Source organism: Zosterops lateralis (assembly GCF_965231275.1).
Source record: "Zosterops lateralis genome assembly, chromosome: 2".
Classification (NCBI taxonomy): Eukaryota; Metazoa; Chordata; class Aves; order Passeriformes; family Zosteropidae; genus Zosterops; species Zosterops lateralis.
In genome coordinates, this window is record NC_139763.1 from 113,544,119 (window position 1) to 113,568,491 (window position 24,373).

Here is a 24,373-nt window from a genome sequence, read left to right on the forward strand (position 1 = left end):
CCGAGATGCACCTGGGATTTCTAATTTCAGAACAGCCATGGCGTCTTGGAGGTTTCGATGGTGGGCAGAGCCGGGGCTGTGAGGTGGGGGGTGGAATGTGGCAGGCGTGGGTTCCCCTTTTTTGGAGCGGGGCGGCGGTCTGGCGGCCCGGGGACGCAGCACGGGAGCCCGTGGACGCGCCATCCAGCAGCGGCGGTTGGTCACCCGGCGGCAGCGGCACGTGGTGGTTTTGCGGGCTTTGGGGTTTTCTGTGCCAGGCTCGGGCTGGGGCGCGCCGCCTCGCAGCGGCGGCAGCAGTGGGGAGTCTGGGCTGGGGCGGTCCCGCCCGCTCTCGGCCTTCTCAGTGGCGGCATCAGGGGTGGGGAGCCGCGGTGCCGGGCCTCTCTGAAGGGAACGGGCTCGCCCGCTCTCGAGGTCCACTTCCAAGGTGGTCCGAGGGGGGCGCCACAGAGGTGGCCCTCCACCGCCACATTACAAGATAAACATTCAAGATATCAGTGTACTCATTACATAACAATCAGGGGTTTCAATTCTCTAAATTTCATTTTTATCACTTGTCTTGCTGTCCCAAACAGAAGTTTTGGATCCTGGGAAGGCAAGTCTTTGTACAGATGGATTCCACAAAGGGAACTGTGCCTTTCAAGGCGCCATTGCAACCTAATAATCAAAAATGAAGAAAAGACAGAAAAGATACCTGTATTCTCTGATGCCTACATCTCCCTAGGATTTTACACTCAAAGACATATTCTTTTGAAGATATTCAAATGAAGTGCTTTGAGTCAACATTATGGGTAAAATTTAGTTTATTACAAAAGTAGTTGTTTCAGGGGCTATTTTAAAGGTATATGAGCATGGACATGGGAAGTTTATTTTTTGTCTGTGCAATAATTTTTTAAGCTGCTCGGTAGCACAGGTTGCTGGTCTCTTCCAGCCAGCTGGTGGATTCCCAGGCAGAGTCTGTCACATGCTCACGTCACATGGAACTCTCATGCACTTGTAAATGCTCTGATCCCTGGAGAGGCACAGGCCTTTGGGGGCTGAAATGCTCAGTTGTTGTGCTGAGATGTTCTGCTTAGGAATTCAGAGCACAACATAAACCTAGCTGAGGATCATCGTGCCATTCCACCTCTTTTTTTTTTTTCTTTTTTTTTTTTTTTTTCTTTTTTCCTCCTCCTTTTCATAAGTCCTGGGTGTGATATGTTTCACAATGATATGTTTCGTCTTGTGTTGTTGCTCTCAGATTGCACATGTAAGAACACAGCATCTCAGAAAAGATTTACAAACACGGGTACAGTGACTGATGGCACTTTATTTGTGAAGGAAAAGGCATATATTTGCCTTGTGGTGTGTGGATTAAAATCCAGTGAAAAGTGGACTGACTACATCAGTAATAGGCATGTTATTTACCCCTTCCACTCCCCCCCAAAAAAATAAAAGGCAGAAAAATGCTGAATGCTACACAGAGATAACATACAATTTATTGATTCTTTCTGTATGCTTTATGGCTATAATGGACTATCTGAAAACCCTAAGCCTGTCCATTTTATCTTTGTAAATAATTGACTGAGAACACTGTTCTAAATTGGATAAGTGGAATGAGATACATGCAAGGAGAAGACTGTACAAGTAATTATATGTATATGGTGCATTTCAGCCCGTTTTGGCAAAGTTCAAATACATTTCTTCATAGTGTCTAAAAATTAGAGATCTAATTTTTGGCTCAAGTCTGTTGTCACAACTACCCTTAGCTCTACTGTAATTTGCATTTCAAGTGTACTAGAGTCTCTGAGCACTGCCTCTGCATGTTGCATGATTACTGTTAATACTTGATTTCACAGTTATTTACAGCCTTGATGTATTGCTTGACTGTTGCTAATATCTCATTTACTATTCTGACCACCCTGAACAGCCCTTCTACATGATAGTTCCTGGACTGTCTAGTCTTTTATCCCCTGGCTGTAACTTCTAATTTCTCTCTGGCTGTAAAACAGTCTCATACCTTTGCATCAGAAAGTATTTTTACTTTTGTGTTGCAGGCCTCAACACGGATACTAGGGAGCATAGCAGCACTACTTTGTAGTCAGAATATGGGGGACCTTTAGTGTCCTAATGAGTTGACTTGGAGAAGCCCAGGTTCACACAGCTCCTGGGTCCAGCTGGGTATAAGGCCACATATATTCTGCCTAAATTCAAGTTGCCACTGAAAGAAGAACTCCATCCTCTCACTAGTGGCATTCATTTCCCCCTGTCTTTTTGTGCTGGCACTTAGTTTACATGACTATTAAATGAGCCAGATGAAGGACTGATCCTGCTGCAAATTAATCTTGTATTTCTTCTGGTTTGATTTTTGGGACAGTTCTCTAACCTGCTTTAGGATGCAGCTGTGAGAGGCAAGTATCAGCACAAACGAGGTGGATGAACAAATGACCCAGCTCAGGTCTTGATCTTGACAGGTCTTGGTCTACACACTCACTAGGAACTGGAAAATGGGAATTGCTACCTTGCATGGGTGCAGGAGTCTTCCAAAAAAGTGACTGTCAACATCGCCCATCCTTAAATGGCAGCAGGGTCTCTCCTCCCATTTGTTCCTATTGATGAGCTCTGTCTTTAATACATGAGATGTACATGAAGTCTGGCACTCCAGGCTTTGTAAGCTGTTCATCTGTGCTGTTCATCTTTTACCCAGTGGTACAGGTTACATAAACTACTCCGTACAATGTAAACTGACATAAGCAAATGCCTTATAGAAGATAAGCATAATTACCCAAACCCTTAGGTGGAAGCACCCATAACATTTGCCAAACAAAAAGGCAGATAATTGGAATAGTTGGCATAGCACATTCTGAAATTGGCCTTTGGGATCTCAAAATCTCTGATTTGGTCTTCCTAGTTTGGTGAGTTAGATTTCCAGTTGGGAGATTCTTTCAGCAGAGCTTAGGTTTTAAACCAGATATATATTGAAACCTCCAAACCTTTGCCTCAGGATCTGCCATGGGAGTTATATTCCTAGATAAATCAGAATACCATCTGTACTGACAACTGCAATGTGAGAGAGTTAAAAGAGGTCTTTTAAGTAACCAAAGCCAGCTAACAAAAATAGGTAACACCTCCCTCCAGGCTACTTTACTTTTCCTAGACTGTCACAGGCCTCCAAAGGGTGTATTTCACATTGTAAATTAAAGTCATCCAAATCTAACTAATCTGAAACCCTAGGCAGGTGGACAGGAAACTGGAAATGTCACATCATGGACCATAGATGATGCCTGAACTGGATAATAAATCCTGATAGAGATTTGTTATCCATTTCATGGATAATATTGAGTCAAATAGTTTTGACAAGACAGAATGTGAACTACGAGGGCTGCTGCTGGTGAAACAAAAGAAATGGGTTCTAAATGAAGTTTATGCTGTTAGATCGTGCTGACAATTTTGATTGCAAAGTTGATAATGGCAAGCCCTGCAGAGCCTCCCTCACTGGGCCTGATGGCTTCTGTTCTGACAAAATTCACTTCTTTTTGTGACACTTACACTGGTTATCGAGCAAAAAAGTCACAGTTACAGATTAATCCACATTAGGAACTGAAGGGAGAAAGCTTTCCAGAAAATGGTAATTAACTGAAAACTAGATACTTTTAATTTTAGAATGCTTATGTGAATGTATACATGTTGGTGGACTGAAATGCATGTCTAAATACTCTGAAGTTTGCCCTGGAGTGATGTGGTAATTATCTAGTTATGAGTTGTGCATGTTAATTTCTGCAGGTGATTTATCTGGTTTATCTGGCTTTTAAAGACATTATATTTTCCTTCTTTATTTTTTTTTAATGCTCCTATTTTCACAACAAAGCGCAGATAGCATTCCTATAATTATGAATGAAGGGGGGAATTGCAGGCAAGAGTTGACAAAGAGAAGCAAGAGCTGGAGGTGGGTGAGGTATCTTCTCAGTTAATCTGGGAGAAATAACTGGCAATAAGGTGCAGAAGTGCAGAGATGTGACCAGAGAGGCAAGCAGACAGGATACTTTTATCAGCATTGTTTCAAAGCAGCTGTTACAGTAAGTACTAAAAGAGAAAAAGAAGCAATTACAGTGGTGAAGCATAACCGAGTTTTGAAATGCCTTTTAACAATGTGCAGGACAGGAACTGCACCTTTACCTGAGCAACTGGGGCATGTTCTGCATGTGTCTGGCTTACCTGTTTGCAAGAGAAACTCAAATACTGAGAAAAAATTTAGTTGAATTTGTTACTGAGAGCATGTGCTTATGAATTTGTAAATAAGACTTGTCATGAGAACTTTCAATGTTATAAATGTTTCTGATAGTGGGGCCTAGGCACAAACTCCTTCCATTGTCAATGTGCTTGGAGTGCTTGTTTTGTCTGAAAAGTAATCCAAGGTACAGATTATAGGAGCCTTTACTATTCATTGTTATTTACCTCTGAAAGATTCAGCTGGTTTGATTTGTGATTGCTTTTGTAAAAGAAATGCTGCATTGTAATCAATTTGCTGTGTGCAGTTTAAAATGTCAGGGACGTTTCTGTTATTTAATCTGCAGACTCCCGCAGTATGGGATAAGGCAGAGTTTTGGAGGTAAGGCTATTTTAAGGACTAACCTCTAAGAGATTTCAGGTTCTGAATGCCTAAGTAGAGTATATGTTTTCTTATTGTTTGTTTTCTTTTTAATTTAAAGTCCAGATGCATTTCAGGCAGCAGCTAAGATGCATTGATTGAGGGTTTTTTTGTTTGGTTTTTTTTCCACTACACTACTATTTGTCTGGTCATTCTTTTAAATGTGATAAATACACACACTATTGACTGTGATCACTTTTGCGTATTGACATTGTTTGCAAATTCATGGGAAATACTAAATATTTCTTTATTATCGAAATACATATTTGAGTGTAGAATTCAATTAAAATATTATAATCAAAAAGTAGTTAAAAAAGCAAACTGCTCTATGAAGTAATTTGGAGAAAAAACTTTTAAAATGGAACTCTGTGGAGCTTTTTTAGATATGTAGGCCTCTCTTCACTGTTGGTTGAGTTTATTTAAAGAGCTTTTCTAGTCACCTTTGAACCTAAATGATTTTTCCAGATGTACAGAAGTGAACAATGTAAAAATCTTGCTGCTTCAGCAGAACAGGATCCTGCTGGCAGGGAACTGGATCTGCAAGTCATTGGTTACAGCTGTGTTTCGATTTATGTGATAGTTGAAAAAATAAATTACTGGATTAAATGGCTAGAAAGAGGACTCTTTGTTTAGCCCTTGTGTGGGGACTGAAAGTGTTTATGGTGCTGTTTTCTTCAGAGCCTTTGCAAAGTAAGCTGGACAAATAGACTTATTCAAAACTTGTCTGAAATGTTGTGCATTCAGCTTTATTTCTTTACAGAAGAAACTGTATGTTTTTGTATAATGCTGTCAGCCAGCAACCATTTTTAATGTCTCTTGGCCTTTGAGAGTGGCAGTAGCATTTTAGCAATGTCTTGTAGGCATTGCAGTTTATCACTGGAAGGCAGTTTCCTTTCATTAAAGGTTTTCAAATGCATTTCTTGGCATGAACACAAATACATGTAGGGATTCTGTTAAACTCATAACTTTTTAATGGGTTTAATATTTCAGCTTTGTATACCACTTACCTTTTGCTCTACATAATAGTGCTGATGTAATTGTAAATTGGGTGCACAATAATTTACAGAGTAGGCACAATGAAGTCAGAAACTCGTGCCAAGTGTTTGGATTATCACATACCTTATTTTAATGTTCCAACTATGGTGATGTCTTATTACCTGATACCCTGATTCTGCAAAGATTTACATGCTTAATTTTACTGAACGCTTCCACTTTGCTTGGTAAGACTGAGTGGTGCAGAGAGCCGATCGCAGCTTTGGTAGCTATTTTGATAAGAAATGTGTTGGGGCTTTTTAAAACTTTATATGATTAGGGTCCTTTGAAATCTCACAAACTGCCTTTTCTACTGCAGGAAGTTTGGGTTGAAGGAGTTGAGACAGAACATCTTCCAGTGAAGTCCCAGCTACACTGAAGTCACTGGGCATTTTGCCACTGGCTTCTCTTAGGCTACAATTTCAATTTTAAAAGTGGATTTTAGTGCTTTTACTTATAACTAATATCCCAAGTCCCACAAGTGATTTTTCTTAAGTAGTGAAACTGCTGGTGAAGTGATAGGCTACCAGATGTGAGCAAAAGATTTGATATTAGACCACCAGAAGTTTTGAAGGCTTCTTGCAAGGGCTATGGAGAGCAAAATAACAGCATAGAACTTTAAGTCACAGCAGACAGTGAGAATATAGTGCATTTTTTAAAGATTTAGCTGGCTTTCAGCATAATAGTTTGCAAAGCCAGGAGCTTTTCAGCACTTATATCTGTTTATTTAGCAGTATTTCCTAGTAATTATTTTAGGCTGACCATTAGTTTCCTTTTACAGTCGTAAAGCAGTCTGTAGCTGTTGCCGAGTATCAGTTACATCCTATTTCTAAAATGGCCCATAAACGTGGAAAATTATGGTTGTAATTAGATCATAATTGTTGTTCTATCAAGATCTAATTACTTTTTTAGAAACAGTTTGCACACATTGTTTTCAAAAGATTGCCTTTTTAAAATACTACAAAGCGCTGACCAAGGAGAGCTAAATACCAGAACAGGAGTTCCAAGGCAAAAATGAAATCAAACAAGTTGGCCAAGTTCCATCATAAGCCACCCTCAGAAATACCAGAGAGAGACTTAAAATATTTTAAATAGAATGTTTCCCCTTCCCCTTTTTTCTTTTATTGTGTCCCCAAGCAGCATTATTACATTAAGAGCCATGCCACAGAAAGTCGTGGTGATGTAGAATAAATAACCATAATGTATCAAAAGCAGACAAAGGTGTGATTGATCTGTCTGGAATTGGCAGACTCTTTCGCTGTGTCAGGCTGTTTCTTTGATCAATGAAGGTATAGCCTCTGACCTTTAAAAAAAATCAATGAGATTGATTGAAAGGAGAGAGAGAGCTATGAGAATGCAGGATAGCTTTAACCTTCACAGTCTAGAAAATTGAAAATATTCTGGTTTTGCAGGCATTGAGCCTATTTTGTATTTTCTTCTTTAAATGCTTTCCTTTTCCCCAGGCTGCTTTTGAAACCTCTAAAAACAGGGTTGTAGAAATGTTGTGTCTGAATGTTTCTCACAAATGTTTATCTTCAGATTGCATTGTTAAGAAAACAGGACTGTTTTGTCCTACAGCAGAATTCTGAGCATTCTCGTAGTGTTTGCAGCACGTACCGAATACCCTTAATCTCCTTTTACAAACTCTGATTTTTATGTGGCAAATAGACACCCCAGAATCAGTGCTCAGAGAAATGGTTCAGGTGATTTCAGAGACATTATCCACCTGAATAAAGGGACTTGTATTTCCCCATTTAAGGATCAGGCCCACTGGTGATTGCAACAATAGTGTGGAACCAGCATGGAGGGGCGACTTCTGGGAATAGACAGCATATTTTGGTGATCTAGTTCTGTGCAATCTTATGGTTTTATCAATTATATATGTGTGTGTGTGCGTGCAGGTATACCTACAGGTCAGGAAACAGTAAAAATGTCATACTAGGAAATTTACAAAGCAGGATTTTTAAAACAGTGCTTGGCACTTTTCATCTTTCTTATTGGACAGGCTACAAATGCAGACCCGACTGTTTAGGCAAAAACAGGTTTTTGAACAGTTGGAATTTCATTTTAGTACCGGGCCTTTCCATTCTTCACACTGTGCTGATGCTGTATTAAGTAGTAACACAAAGCAATTAGTGAAGTATAAAAAGTATTCATAAATAGAATAGTTAATTCATTCATTCCTTCATGCTCTCACTGCTCAAGGAAACATAGGTCAAAAAAAGTATACATATCACAGTGGTTTGTTTTCACAAATAATTACCTTTTTAATTGAAAGTGTGGGTAAAATCAAGATCTATTGAATAGAATTCACACAAAAAGTAATTCAAATGGCAATAATTTCTGCTGTCATATGTCTGTGTTTTAATAAAGGGCAGGTAAATTGACAAGTCAGAAAGGAGTTGGTATAATAGCATTTCTTGAGTAAGATGGAGCTTGCGTAGGAATAGAAGGATATTGCTGTTTCTCTGTAATTTTATTTCTGTGATTTCCTTTCTGTAATAAATTGTGTAGGCTATATATAGATTCAATACTTCATGATCAGGTGGGAATTTCAGCTAAGTTAAAAAAGACACTCTTATGGAATTACCCAAATTCTGGCTGTAGCATTTCTAAACAGGAAAATAGGAGGATAGATTTTTTTTTTTTTTTTTTTTTTTTTTTTTTTTTTTTAATGGCAAATCTGGGACTAGATAGCTGTGAGAATTTTCTGAAGTCTTTATTCCCTCGCTGTTCATCAGTGAGGTGAGAAGGTGTTAGGGACAATCATGCAGAACTATAGTGTAGGTTATTCCAACCAGGCACGTGTCATTCTAACAGTGTTACTCTTCTATGTTGTTTAAATGCTACATTAAGAGAATTTTTATTTTATTAATATCCTTTCCATGTGCACTGTGATGAAGAAATTTTTAGTTCTAGAAAAAGGAAAAGAATGAGTGTGTTACGTCCCAGTTCGAGCACACTGAGGATATGAAGATGAGAATCCTAAAATCAGAATAACTTTTGATATTAGTGCATTTCTCTCTTCCTGTTAGATACATTCTGATTTTCCTCCAATAGTATCTAATTCTTCTCATCACGTTTTCTTAACATTGCTATCTGTTATTCCAGGGAGTCCTTATCTGTCACACAAAGTTTGCATTAATACTGCAAATCACCTTACTCTTGCTATTTAAGAAACAAAATGCTCATCCTGCATTTGAGCACGTTCTGATATCTGGCATGTCCAGCCTCACCTCTTCTTCCTCTCTGTCCAGAAGTAATAATCCCAAAAAAATCTTTTTTCTTCTGTCTGTCTCTTTTTTTTTTTTTTTTTTTTTTTTTTTTTTTTTTTTTGGGTGCTTTCAGCAATGGCTGCTTCCCTTTCTGTTCCTCACAGACACAAACTGCATCTTTCCAGTGTAGATGTGGATGCTGTCCCCTTGTGGATGATGCTCACAATCTGAGCTGCTGCCTGCAAAACTGAGCAGTGCCCTTCAGCCAGTTTAAGGTGGTGTCTGGTGCAGTGCATTCATTTAGCATTACTAAAGGACAAAATTAAGGTTCTTTTTGTTCCTCATCCCCCTGCCAGCTAAAGCTTTCCCAGAAAAGAGGCAAAGCTGAGGTCATTTTTTTTCCATCTGTGAGGGGTCAGTGACTGCAACCAAGCTGTTCCTGGCTGAGGTATAAGGCTGTTAAAAAGCACCTATGCTAGCAGCTGAATAAGTTTTGAGAGCAATTTCTTTTGCATTTTTACTGATGAAGACAGCAGGTAATTAAATCCAGCAGTGGATCTCCAATTATAACCTGTTTTGGACAGCGTGGAGCCCTGTCCAGACAGATCCCCAACCTCAGCCTTAGCCTCTGCTGTGAGACCCCTGTGTGCTACCCCTGTCCCATGTCCACTGTTAGCATCTCTAGGAGCACAAATTCCTCCCAAAATACCATTGCCACAGCTTATTCTGCTATTTAGTATTCTCCATGCTGCCTGGGCTGGGGCTGTGCATTCGGTCTGTCCAGAAGAGAAGCAGATCTATGGTTAAAAAAGGTGTGGTTCTGCTTGGAAACAGAAGCAATGTGTACAGGCAGTAATGTAAGTGTAACTGTACCACGGCTTGCTTTTGTTGTTATTATTATTTAAGTCTAACAGAATAAATCAGACTTAAGAGACCTGAATTCTGGATACCTGCTACCTGGATTCTTTCTTTCCTCCTGAGAAAATGAGAGATGGATATGTGAGAACTGCTGGAGTATTTTTATGAAAAGCTCTTAGATCTTTTCCTCTACAGGAATTTAAAAAAAAAAAAAAAAAAAAAAAAAAAAAAAAAAAAAAAAGTTGACATTTAATCTTTATACAGCAAATAATAAATACAGGCAAGAATTTAAAGTGGTTCTGCTCACAGTCAAGCCTGATGGTTCTTTTCTCCTTGCATTGCATGAGGATTTACTGTACTGTGGATGCAAAATGTAAATGATGGGCAATTCCATGAAATTCAGATGTGCACTCAAAACTGTCTTTCCAACTTTTTCACACTTACCTTCAAACTGAAAATGGATTTTCCTGGTGGCTGATTAACCAGAAATAAGTTGTTTCTAACTAGGTTCGGGGGAGGAGAGTTCTGTAATATTGGATTAGTGAAAGGAGTGAACAGCTTCAGTTTAATTCAACTAGTCTTCTATTTTTAATCTCCAAGGAAACAGCTGAGTTGAATGTTAATTAAACAGCAGTCTTTGATCCACCCAGCCACTCCCGGAGGCATAATAATAATATATAAGTGCACAGTAGCACATATATAATAAGTACACTTAAAGGAGTGCATCTAATCTCACCATATTCACATTTGAAACATCTCTTGCTGACCCACTCTTATATTATTTAAAAAGGGAAAGGAAAAAAGAGGAGAAAATACTAAGCTAAACTTTGATGGTCTGAAGATAGAGCAGCAGAGCAAGTATAAGTTCCTATTACGAAGATGTATAAGGGTTAATGATTAGAAGAGTGGAATCAGGAAAGACCTTAAGCCCAGTTCCATGACAGTGGTAATTGAGTTGATTGATTACGACATCTCGTTTCAGACGACTATTGATTTAATCTAGTCTGCAGTCCCATTGGCCCCAGAGGTGCTCCCGAGTGAGGCTTAGCACTTGAACCTGAGTACTCTTCCCTACTCACCGTCTGGATATAAATTTCCAGAATCTGCAACCATTTATAATTTTCACCCATCTTCATCCTTTTTATTCAGAAGCTTCTAATTTCATCAGGCTAATGTTTTTAACCATCGAGGGGAGAGGCACAGGGAAAATGAAGTGGCACAGACTGAAAAGGGTGGGTTTAAAAAAAAAAAAAAAAAAAGGCAAGGCAGAGAGCCGGGGCTCTGTGGCCAGTATTTGCATCTGTTGTCTCTGATTCGCAGAGCTAGCAGAGGCTGTTTTTGGAGGCAGTCCACAAAGCTGGGCTATCAGTAGGCAGTTTGCTGTACGCGCACATTCAATTATTAAAATAGTAGACTTTTTTTTCGTTCTGATAGCCATAGCGAGGTCATGACATTAATTTATCCAGGGTATTGTGGGTAACTACACAGGAAAAAAGCAGAAAGGGCACAGATGCTGGAGCAGCAAAAAATGGATGGGTCTGAGCAAAAGGAGATTAAGAGGCGATGACCAATCTAATGTACGTATAGCAGTAAGAAGCCGGCATCCGTCACAGACTGTTGATGGCAATAAGTATTTTAAGCCATGCTGTGCATGTGGTAATTTATTTTTTTTTTAATACCTCAGTATTTTAATACCTAAGATGAATGCTGTAATCCTGTATTTTTTCAGTTTCCCAAATCTGATTTTGGTCTTGTTTTTGTTGTCTCATGCTTGGCGTTCTTCACTCGCTCTCTGTCTGTGGGTGTGTGTCTGTCTCTGTCTCTCCCTCTCTCTGAGATTACAAACTTAACTGTTTCGTAATTGTCTACTTTCCTCCATCCTTTTCCTAAGAAATTAATCACCATCACCATGACTGGTCCCAAGCACGCACTAACTGGGCTTAGGGTGTGTACTCGATGTTTTGGCTTCCTTCCTTTACTTTGGAGCTGCGTGACATTTTCTTTTGGACCTTTCCTGCAAGTGGATGCCCTTTCCGTTCGCTGCTGCTGCCATAAGGTTGCCAAAGGGCTCCCTGAGCCAGGACTGCAGCGCTGCATCCTGGGACCTGCCTGCCGAGGGCTTCCACAGCACCAGGCAGCTCTGAGAATTGGCTGGTGAATTGCCTATCACTTGTTCCCCCCCCGCCCCGCCAAACCCCTCCCCAGTAAATAATTTCTATACCATGAATCACAGTGGTGTGGTATTGTCTGGAAAAGTAATTCCCAAATATACTGTTGGCGTAAAAAAGGGAAAAGCCAAAACACTGTCAACACCGTAAGCCATTAAAGTCCCTTGCCTTAAGAACAAAGGAACAAGGTAAAAATGCACACAATAATTATGCTCTGTGGATTTTCATAGCCTGTCAGACAACTTGTGCCTGTGTTTCAGTTATCAGCCTTTGTTCTTTGTTTTGTGTTGTGTATTTTCTGTACGCGTCTTGAGTTTCTCCGTGTGTGTGTTCGGTGTACATGTATGTGTTCAGAGTTCTCTACCAAAACGGAGCAAATTCCATGCAGAAAAATACACAAGTGGGGCTCAAACATGCATTTTCAGTACTCAGTGTGGTGGTGCAGGTGTATTGCCATTGTTCTCTTGCAGTGCTCCCTCTGACATGAGCAGCTTCAATTTTTTTATTTTATTTTAACTAAGAAGTTTAAAATAGAAGAAAAGAAAAAGAGGAAAAAACGTGCTTAGTCCAGTTAAATGTCAATTGAAGCCCAGAAACTCATGATTTCAGCACAGTGAATGGTGATTCAGACCCTGGCAGGGTTTTGGCTATGAGACAATTCCTACTTATAAAGAGTACAATGAAAGGGGGGGGGAAGATAGCATTAATTTTGAGGAAGATTAATATTAGTCTTTTAATGTTAATTATTTTCTGAAGAAGTGAATCCTTGTAGCTTTTGAGAGCTAGTGTGTCCTTCCCACTGGTATTTATTCGAGTAAAGGAAAAAATGAAGAAGGCGTAGAATAAACTCCTAAGACTGTTCAAGAATTACTGGCATTATTTCTCTCTACATCACGTGTGAGCCTGGGTTGCCTGCTATTCCTGAGGCAGAGGATCGAGGATGAAAGTCTGTGTGTCAGAGCCTGTTTTCACAACTGCATTTGGAGATCTGTCTTATTGATTAGGAAAAAAGGGGGTGGGAATAGGAGTGTGAGGTGAGGGGAGGACCGACTGACTACTGGCTTATTGCAGCTCAAGACATTTTCTTCCGGAAAGATGTCAAACAACTGAGACACAGCAACAGAGGAAGTAGAAAGGTGGAAAAATAAGAAGAGGGACCCTTTGGAAGAAATGAAGGCATTCCTTATGAGAGCCTTGAGGTGGTTTTTTTTTGGTTGCTTTTTTTGTTTTGTTTTTTCTTCTAACATCTGACCCACAAGGGCTAGAGTGACAGCGTCATGCAAATGCTGCAATCCAGCAGGTCTGAGAGAGGGTGGATGCTAGAGAGTGAGTTAATGTTAATGATGAGTGCAGTGAAAATACCAGCCGATACCACCCCCTCCACACACAACTGCTCTGAGTCAGCATCCGCTGCTTTTGCCGTGCCTTTCTGTGCGTGTGTGTGTGTGTGTTGTGTGCGTGCGCATGTGTGTGTGTGTGTGAGCGCGCGTGAGGGCTCCAACCGTGCGTGTGTGCATGGAAGGTAAAGCCAGTCAGTCAGTGAGAAGCAAAGGTACGTTTGAGAGCAACTAAAAATCTGACTGATTTCCATCTTCAGAGCATCAGATGTATTCCCTAAAGAGGATGGGTCTATGCGATGGGGGTGGTATAATTATGTTAATGTCATATTTATAGAGGGGAGAGATTTTTCATTCTAATTATTGATTTGAAAGCTGTGGTCAAAATTGTTTGTTAAATCATGGTCAGCTTTAAAAAAAGAAATTGAATGAAATCTAGGGACTGCTATACATATATATCTCTCTCATATATATATTTTGTTTCATTTAACTATTTTGTGTCTGAGACATAACTGATTGAATGGTGCACAGTGACAAAGAAAGGGCTCTTATATAATGTTGCATTATATCATCAGCTGAAATAATATTGTAAATAATCCAAAATGTTCTGAAATCTGAAGTATCAGTCTGGAGGGGAGGGTGAAGGGCAGGGGTGGGGGTGGGGGGCACTGGCAAATCTTTTCTTCGGCAGAGCACTCTGTACAGCTTTCTTGTAAATGGATCCTTCACCTGTTCGACCAGCAGAGATTCTAATTCTTCCCCCTCCTTCTCTTTTTTTTTCCTTTTTAAAGCTGAACGGCATCCCAAGGAGCTCTGAGTTTTCTGTGCCAGATTCTGCTCCAGTGGCTAGGACCTTTATGGCTGCTGTTTCTTTTGCTCTGGGATCTGATGGAGGAAAAAAAAAAAGCCACGATGGATCCTGTCCCTAAAGTAGAAATTTTCTTTTTCATTCTGCAAACAAGACTAAAGATCGGAGGAGAATGAATGCAAAAGTAATTCAGGATTGTGGTCATGCCATTAAAAGTATTCGGCTTCAGAACAAAATTATTTGGGAAATCCGAGCATTTCTTCTTACTGTATCAACAGTATTTGAAAGTTATGTGTGCTTTGAGTAATCTGGTTCAAGTGACAACAATCTCTGCATGTCAATGTTTTCTGCAGCTTATGGAGAGAAGGCTAGTTTTGGCATTGGAAAGGAAGAAGCTTTTTCTAGCAGTCTGTAGAAGGATTAAATGTTGAACATGGGGAAGAAGCAAAAAGTGAATACACACCCAAAGGTTATCCTTGCGTCGTGAATGGGTTTAAAGCACTCTGTAACCCAGGGCCCACCTGAACAGTAGGACTAAAACTATAATGGGGAAATATTTCAATTAGAACCCCTTAACAAGCATTTAATCCTTCTTTCAGGCATTAAGGAAATAGAATAAAATTGTTACTGTACAAATCTGCTGGAAGCAGATTTTAACTCATTTGTAGACGCTTCCCTCTGATGCATTACAGTAGCATAGCTACCTGTGAGACAAGGCAGTGAAGATTTTTATCCTGTGTTCTTTGTTTTTTCTTTTCAAAAGTTAAGGACTATACTCTCAGAAAAGTCTGTTCAGTCAGCTGATACATTGTTTGAATGTATGTATGTGTCTTGTCTGCTTATTTGATCTTTTCTGTCCCCTACTTGAAACTGTGGTTTGTTTATTTGGGGGGAAGGAGGTGATGTTGATTTGGGGGCGGTGGGGGGCCAACATTGGTTTCTTTTGGGTTTGGGGTTTTTTTTCTATTTAACAATAGCAGTGAAAGTTTTGGTGACAGCGATTATGACTACTAAACAATTCAGTTTATTGGAAGACGAATTCTACTGGATCATATCGGACTTTTCCTAGTCCCTGAGACCCTAACTTGTGAGGTTTTTTAGCAACAATCACAAGTCAGGCTCTTGGGACCTAGGCGGAGGGGAACCAGCAGCTTTGGACTGTGATTGTTTCTCTGCAGAATTTAGAGAACCAAAGGAGCTTTCTTTGCCTGGAAGGGTAAAAAGGAAAATATACCTATTTCAGATGTTAAGCATCAGAACTGTTCCTTAGAAAGAAAGAAAGAAAGAAAGAAAGAAAGAAAGAAAGAAAGAAAGAAAGAAAGAATCTAAACAACTGTTACCCATTGTGCAACATTAGGATATTTATATGTTTAAGAAACTGGACTAGATGTCATGTAACATTTAGAATTAAAATTTAACCTGAATATTAGTTTTCACCTAAAAACTCCCCCCAAACTACAAAAGCAACAACTCCCCCACCCAAAATAGATACTAAAATATACAAGACTCCCAATCATAATATTAATACTATTATTGTTATTGTAGAGAATTCTGATAGAAAATTACCACAAAATATCCATCCTTTCTGTTACAACATTAATTGAGTTTTAAAATTTAAAACATAAACACTGATGTTTGAGGCCTAGAAAACATTCATTCTATTGTTTAAATAATGATTTCAGTTTACAGAAAAACTGTTGCTTAGCTTTTTCTGTAACATGGAACAAAGAGTATTTTGTAGTTAGTTGCCATCATTTTTCTTTGTCCAAGTGAGAACACAATATGGCATTTAAAATATTCTCTCATTTAATTTACATTTTAATCTGAAAGAGAATATTAGTTTAATAACAATACTACAACATTAACATCCCTTTGCACTCAAAAACATATTTCTTGTACCTGTTCAATTTAGAGTGAACCCACAATACTCCAAGCACTGGACTCAACTTCTAACATCTCCATCACTTCTTATATATTTTGTCCCTCTGAAAAAAAACCCCAGTGTGATCTGTAGCTTGTCCCTCATGTGTTAAGTTCTTCACTGACTTTGCATAAGGAGATTCACAAGCACAAGTTATTCTGTACTGCTTATTCATCTCAAACATCCGATCTCAAACACATCATCTGATTTGTATTTCTTAATATTTTATAGGTGAGTTAGTTCTGAGTCATTATTTCTATTTCCTGTGTCTAACCAAGATGCTGCAGGACTTAGCTGATACATCAGACTTCACTGAAACAAAGGCTTCACACAGATCTGGCATCTAAACTATTTGTTCATTTCAAAAGTGGTATTTTGGATGCAGTATATTTTTTCCACTTGTGTAGGCAGAATTGTGTTTTATTGTAAGCATCAACACTATTGTTAAAATAAATTGTTCTTATCTGTTAGTATAATAGTTTTTCTTCTTGTCTTGTTTTCTTAAGAGACAGAAACTATGCTCAGTACATAGTTTTCAAGTTGCTCAAGATATAATTAGTCTTTAAATAGTCATAAAAATATTGCCTTAGCAATTACAATGATGATACAGTTCTTGTAAATATGTAATTCTTTTCTTTGTAAACTTTCAATCCCACATACTAAGAACACCCAAAAGAGCTACTTGCAAACATTTAGATACAGAGGTAACTTTTTAAACACAGAAGTGATATTCAACATTGACTTCTGCTTAGGCAATATTGGAAAAGTAGATCTAAATGTGTATAGGAAAGACAGATGCACCCAGACAGGTGCTACACTCATGAAGCGCTTTGTTAGGAATTTATACATATTTTGTAGCAGTTCTCAATACCAAACACGGGTTACTTAAGATATTGATCAGGGGAACACATATTCTGTTAATTTGAGCTGTATAATGAGATTGAAGTATATTGTGTGTTGGTATATACATGTCAACATACAATTTAAATTACACATCGTATTTATCAAAATAAAAATCCTTATAATCAGCTGTATGATGCACTCATCTACGCATATTAAAGATTGTCATTGAATTTATTTTTTGATCAGCAAAATTTACTTGAATGAGGATAGTTTACATTCAGCACACTGAATTAATTTTACATTTAACACTGTATGTACAATGAAGGTGAAACTGTGGTGTGAAACGTTTTGTCTCTGTCAGTCTGAAGATTTCAACTATGCTTTGCCCTGCATTGAGAGTGAGAAGAAAATGAATCATTAGAAACCCCTGCCTGGCGTATTTGGTGCCCCAGCAAAAGTCTTTAATATGCAGTCCTGCCTCTGCATTACTGCTTGAACTGGGATGACTCCAGTGGCTCCACTCTGCCCATCGTACTCACTGCTGCCTCTTGCCACAGTGATAGGAAAGGTGGTGCACTGCCTGCCTCTTTTCCTGCCCCCTCTTCTTCCCCTGCCTCAGCACAGCCAGCCCAACCTCAGGTACACAGGTGGATGGAGGGGAGGGAGAAGCAGGATCCTCACTCAGGCAGGATTTCCACCAAGATCAACGTGTTTCCATGTCCTGGAATTGTGTGACAATGCCTGCAGAGACCATGCAAGAGGCAGTCCCATTTACCCAGTGACAGTACATGGAAGCTGCCTGTATTAGCAGAAATAAATAGAAAGCACTATCTTCAGTATGCTAGGCTTAGATATATGTACAAAATTTCTATACATTTCTATATATAGGGATCATACGTTTCTATACAACTTGATACTGTTTCAGTGCAAAACGCATTTAAATGCTCTTTAATGAGTGATTTCAGAGTAATCAGTTTGTGCTACAACAAAGACAAAAAAACAAAAACACAAGCTCTTGCAAAGGGCGACAAAGAGGGAGGGAGAGAGAGAGAGAGAGAGAGAGTGAAAAAGATGTGTGGTGCATACAAAAAAGGACTGATATTAACAATTCGATGGGTTCCTAGTTGGTGGAGCAGACTGAGCCAGACGCATACATTAGCGGCTGTCTGCTGCTGATGGGAGCCTGCTCAATGCGGTGGAAATGAAGGATCACCTAGGCTCTGACACCAGCTTATTTGTACGTTTTAATTTTAAAAAGGAAAATCACTGTTTTACATAAACATCTTAACCCCTAAATTATTTTTTTTTCTTTTTTCCTCCCTTATATTGTTTGCTAATTTGCTGTCAACTTAAAATGCTGTTTAGCTATAGCCCAACAAAACATCAGTCAAAAAACAGAGGGAAGTATTAGCTTCTCTTTTGTCTGCCATGTACAGTTGAGTTATTATTATGATAATTGTCTACTTTAATTTTTAGTCTTCATGGGAGATGCAACAATTATCTGGAGCTTCATTTTTGAGGCATTTTAAGTTTCAGCAATATAGCATTTCATATTTCAGCCAAACAATACAAAAAAAAAAAAAAAAAAAAAAAAAAAAAAAAGCTCATAGCACAAGCTTGGGTGATTTGATCAATTCTTTTCATTAACCTGAAAGACTTTAGCACCTTTGTATAGTAGTACATATATAGGACGGGATTTCTTTTCCAACCGTATAAACTCTAAGATCTATTAATACAGTGCTGAAGATTGCTACATGAGTCAAGGGAGTTCCAATCCAAGTTAATTACTGTTGGAATTAGAGGGAAGAATATTTTACTCGAAATTGTATAACAAGAATCTACAATTATCACATTTCAGGGCATTGCTCTATTCATTTGATGAAAAATGTCAATGAAGTTTAACAGAAGATGTTCTGCATGTCAGTGGGTAATGAAAATCGGCACATCCACGATAAGCTAACACAACATTTTCAGTGTGTTAATATGCAGTGCAGCAGAAATTTCTGTAGGCAGTAAGTGTAGCCATCATTTCGATTTGCCTGTGTGATGATTATGCTCAGTTCCTGACTAGGTACATAATTTCACACTGAAAAGCAGTCATCTCCTCTTAGGGACCAACTGTGGCCTACAGGGAAAAAAAAAAAAAAAAAAAAAAAAAAAAAAAAAGACTGCTGTCTGAGGTCTATAAGTAGCTAGATAGTCACACAATAAAAAAACTTATCTGGAATACTATAAAACTGCCAGCTGAAACTGTATCACTCAATGAAAAGTAGATTTATTTTATTATGTTCATTTAAAGTGGTTTTGTTCAAACAATGTATCTGAGGCATTCATCACCTTGTTAAGTTTTTTCATTGTTTGATGATTACAATAGGCATCTTCAGAGTTTATTGGATGCTGTGCTGTTGCACTCCTTGGCAACACTAGCATGATTCTTATGGGGATTTATATTCTGACCAGAATCCAGCTCAATTGATTGATGAGCTTCACTTGCAGTGCGTGAGCAGCAACAAGTGGATGGAACTTAGAGAGTAAGTGAAAGTCAGATTAATAAAATCAACACTGAGAAAATAATTTCATCTTTAAAAACATCTTTAACCTATTAAGTGGGATGTAAAATTAATTGCAGAATCTTCCAGTTGATTATAGACTAAAGTTTATCTGGTAGGCTTTCAGAAGTGCAATCTTTACGCCTGTTCCTACTTATTTAGGGAGTTAAGGATTAGTCGTAATTGTGGGATAAATTAGATATGGTAATGATAGGTTGAGCAATATGAATATCTTATAGGGAAAAGGCAGATGATATTCTGTATTTTTCTTTTACTTGCTAGCTGTTGCACTGGAGCCGTGATTCCCTACAAGGAGCATGTTCATTTATTTATTCAAATGGCCTAGCAAATCAACAAAGTTATATTGAGTAGTTTAGGGCTGGTAATTTTGGTTTTGGGTGGTTTTCTTCCACCATCACCCCCAACTTCTTTTCTTGGATGTGTACGTGTCATGCATGTGAAGGTATGAAGGAAAAACAGCTATTCAGCAGAGACATGTCCCACCCCTTTAATTAAGCTTTTCCTGGACTATGTAAAAACACTGGGAATGTGCAAATCTCATTTGTGTGTCTGTTATTATTATTTTAACAGATTCCTAAGAATTATATTAAGATATCTCAGTGATGAAATACACATGAAAATAGTTGCATTAGTAAGTCACTGGATACCAAAAAGGTTGGATGGCATCGGCACAGAGCCAACTGGAAGATTTTAGTTTTCATTTAATTCCTTTCACCTAGTGGGCTCCCTAAGCATTAGGCAGAACCCAGTATGTGGCTAAGTTATTGCTCTAGTGTTCATCACACAAAAAGCACAGTCTTAGCATTTGTAAATTTTCTTCAGGGAGGTTTCTAATCTAGACAGCATTTGCGTTTGGGGATTACACCACAGTCTGTTCCCCACCACCTCCCCCTCTAACATGTAGCCCTTTCAACTTCTCCAAAGAAGTGCGGAAAAGTAGGTTCTTTTATTAATAGCAGAAAACAAACCGACTGCTGGACTTCCGTGGCAGAGCTCACATAATGCAGCAGGGTGGGAACTGTAACAAAGACTGCTTGAATGCACTAAACGTATAGTGAAACTCCATTTACATTCACTGACGGGGCTTAAAATACAAAAAATGAGAAGTTTAAAGTAGAAATAAGCAGGGCTATTAAAAGACTTCAGTGAAGGTAGATACTTCTTGAAAAGTTTAGCACAGGATTTAATTTCAAACTCAAGCCTTTCCTAGTAGAATGCGTTTCTTCATAGCCCATCCCTTTGCTTAAAGCATTTCCATCGGATGACAATAAATCAGATGAAGTGAGTGCCTCCAATGCATAAAGAAGTAGATTCTGTTTATCCAGTTTATATACTGATTTTCATACAAGTGAGACAGTTAGCAGTGGAAAAGTCTTCATGGTTCACTGTCTGTTCCTCTACACTCTCTCTCTCCTCTGCAAACTGCCTTTGAAGCGCATGGGGAAAATTTTGTGTCTAGAAAAAGTTTGATTGTGGGATCCTTACTCGCTCTCTACTACAAAAATGTTTCTGTCCATATGGGTGTAGGTACACCAGAGAATTGGACAAGGTGTTTGCTTTTCTTCTGCTAAAGTTATTCTGTGAAATAGAATCACAATATTACTAGTAACAATCACCTCTCCCCTTCTCTTCATCTATTTGTTTCAGCCCCTTCCACAGCCACACTGTCAGGCCCTACAAGATGCTGGCTTTGTTCTCTTAGGAGTTAAAATCAGCCTTGCTCCCATTGTTTGCATTTCTCTCCACAGTGGTTCTTCATCCTGAACATGAAGGATGTATAAATTGCCCCTACTTGTAAATTTTTGCAGACTCTGCATCTCCTCCCTTGGCCCCATTCAGAAACAACCAGCAGTCAGACATAATATATTAGGTTGTTGCTTGCAGTTTTCCAGATAAAGCTCTTCTTTCTCCTTTTAATTTAAATAATGACTCTGCACAATGAGAATGGAGGTTCATTTGCACAACATCAGATTTAATAACTGTGATTTTTGGGAAAAGCAGGCTATGGGATAATTTTCTGCTGCTCTGTTCAGCAGAGGTAGTTTCTGCTGGTGATGAAACTTTTGCTACCAGCATTTAGCCAGACTCATATTCCCAGAAGTTTTGATGGTCAGCTCTTGCCCCCAGAGAGCCTAGTTCTGCTTTGGGCCTACCGGAGGCAGGTCCACAGACTCTCACCCTACTGCCATCCTGGCATGAGTCTAATCCAGACAGGGTACTTCTCCATCCCCAGGGCACGGTGTCTCAACCGCACAGGAATCCATGTTCAGCAAGCCCAGCACATGAAATGGCTGGCACAGCCATTTTGTGGTGGGATTTATAGCTTTCCTCTGTTGGGGAGATTTGTCACAAGTCTGAGGATACACAGTGCCTATAGCTCTTGCTGGTGTTATTTATATACACACACTGGAGTATTCAGGGAGTTAAATTTACTGTGAGATTTTAAATAAACATAGGAAACTGTGCTTTTCTGTTGTTTATTATATTGGCATATTATTTTGGATCTTAATTCTCAAACTTATGTCTCCCTCTGAAATAGAGGAGTACGGTCAAAATATTGATGTTTTAGGAGCCATTGAGGCACCCAGTTTTTAAACAATGGCTGGAAGTTTAGAAGTGAAGCAGGTTACCAGTGCAGCATTGGAAACCTCTCCTGGCTGACTCAGAGGGTTAGATTTCTTGTGGGTGTTGCCAGTATCTGAGTGTTGAGGTTTGGTAGGTTTTTATGAGTTAATAAATTCCAAGGGCTGCAGCTTGGCTTTCTGAAATTTGGTAATCATTCCCTAAATGCTAGTGGGAAATCAAAATTACTACATGGAATAACTGACACTTTTAAAACCATTTGAAATCTTTCCAAACTGCTGCCTACGTGCTCTTCTTTGCTGCATCGATGGCTTAAGATAAGGGTCACTTCCTGGCACCCATCATGAATGCAGACAAGAGCATTTACTTTCCTCCCTGCCACTCTCCCAGTGCTGTCCAGGCAGTCTGTGGGCTCTCTCATGTGGGGAACACTAATGGGAGTACAGTGGCTGTCAGAGGGGGACCTTGACTTTTATTAGAGCTCTGAGACCTCAATATAAAGCAAATATTAGCAAAGCAGGAGGTCATGATTTAGTGTGGCAGTGTGAGGCAATGTTTCATACATTTCTTTTGCCATGTTCTTTCTGCTGTTTGTCCTTCAGCTGTTCACAGTAACTAAGTGCAAGGTTTGGAAAGAGAGGGTGCCATCTGAAACAAGCTTTGGGATCTCAGATCCCAATACCCAACTAGTCTCCATGGAAACTCTTCAGATTAGTTTTGACATGCACTTTTACTTTTTTCAGACTGATATTTTTAATGGTCCCAGTGATCTCCTACAAAAGCAAGTAAGAAAAAAATGGAAAGGAGGAGCTCCACAGAGAGTCCCTGGCTCAGCATTTTTGTATAAATCAGTCTAATGTGTGTGTGTCAATTCTTTGTGATTTTACCATGGGGAAAAAAAATCCTTCAGCTTGGATTAGGAAATGATAGAACTTAATACCTGCAGTAGTCTTCTGAGAGGACTTGCAGGCTCTGTGGCTGAATGTCATCCGTGAATGCCATGGATGCTGTCCTATATCTTCTCTACTTAAAGATACCATGTCCCATTCACATGAAATTTGGTGCCACGCAGGAGTTGCACCTTACATGGGCTGGCAAGAAATACAGCCAGCCATTTCCTTCTTTCTTTTCCTCCTTTTCCCTCCCCCTTGCTCTCTTCCCTTGTGTCTCCCACACACAGCAGAATTATCCTTTCTGCTGCCAAGGCAAACTAAATCATCCAGTCTGACTTCCTCCATAAAACATGCCAAAGCATTCACCGAGCAACTCCCATGTCAACACCAACAATTTCTGTCTGGTTAGCATGTATATTTAGGATTTGGGATGGCAGAGAATCCATAATAACCTCCTGGAACAGTGTCTCAGTATCCTATTATATCAATATTAAAAACATAGGCTTTATTTTGAATTAGAACTTGTTTAGCATTAGTTTCCAGCTACTTTTTAATTTTCCTGACAATTTAAATGGTCATTTGCTTCCTTTCCCCTCTTAGGATTTTCAGTGAAAAACTAATGAGGTTGTCTTCATTGTCTTACTCTAAGATTTTTGGAAAGATCACATCATTTGCTTGTTCTTGTTTGAGTCTTTCCCATTTTGTCAATATCTTCTGCAGATACTAATAGCAGAATGAGTGAGCTGATGTCAGAAATGGTATTATCTTGCTAGTAATTCTTCTTTTGTTTGACTTACTTACTCATTTATCTTGTTTATTCTCTTCTTTGCTTCACTGTACTGAGACCACAAGTATAGCTAAAGGAATAAAGAGAGAAAATTATTTGGAAAAATATCTTTTTAGGTACTTAAAAGTGCCCAGTTACAGTTAAAATTAGTAGGAGTTTATCACCTACACTGTTAAGTACTTCTGTTGTCTTTATTTAAGCAAAACTTTATATCAATGGGAGCAATAACAGAATTAGCTCAACAGTCATTCAGTAATTGTTAGCCAGGTAGTTTTTGACCCCCACAAATCTATTTATTGAATAAATTGTGTTTAACTTAATGAGGAAATGACAGCAACTGTATTATTCTTACTATTTGAAAGCTTGCTTGGTTTCAGCATTTCCTGTGTTTCTTGTATGCTCAAGTTACAGAAATAGATCTTATAGATGGATTAAAACATACCCATGTGTTGAAGCCAGGCAATCAGTCTCACATTTTACAGGTATCCATCCCAACAGCTACAATATAGCTAGCTAAAGGATTATTTTTAATGTGTTTCTCCAAAGTTCTGTAAACTAGTCCCTTCACAAAGCTTATTTGTTTGATCTCAGTAAATCTGCAAGCCTATATGTTTTATCATTTTCCTATCATGTGTTTGGGAAGGAGGGGCAGGGGAAAGACTGAGCTTAGATAAGCAATGCAAGCTGGTTAAGAAAGGAGGAAGCTGTCATCTGCAGCCTTTCCAGACACA

At 38.9% G+C, this 24,373-nt stretch overlaps 1 protein-coding gene across 11 annotated transcripts in view; it reads left to right on the plus strand.

Annotated features, from left to right (window-relative positions):
* LOC310906290 (uncharacterized protein) overlaps nucleotides 1-24,373 on the plus strand; it is a 374,899-nt gene that overhangs the window by 260,431 nt on the left and 90,095 nt on the right. For 4 of the 11 annotated variants that reach the window (XR_014589372.1, XR_014589375.1, XM_083855444.1 and 1 more), the window contains one exon: nucleotides 14,029-14,915. The exons of 5 other annotated variants lie outside the window; for them this stretch is intronic. Coding sequence is in view for 1 of the 6 variants with exons in the window: in XM_083855444.1 (XP_083711570.1) it covers nucleotides 14,029-14,166 (138 nt within the window). In the remaining 5 variants the exon portion in view is untranslated. Of the gene's footprint in view, nucleotides 1-12,971; nucleotides 13,321-14,028; nucleotides 14,916-24,373 lie in introns of those variants that run through there. 2 more of the 11 variants (XR_014589373.1, XM_083855449.1) reach the window with 2 other exon arrangements.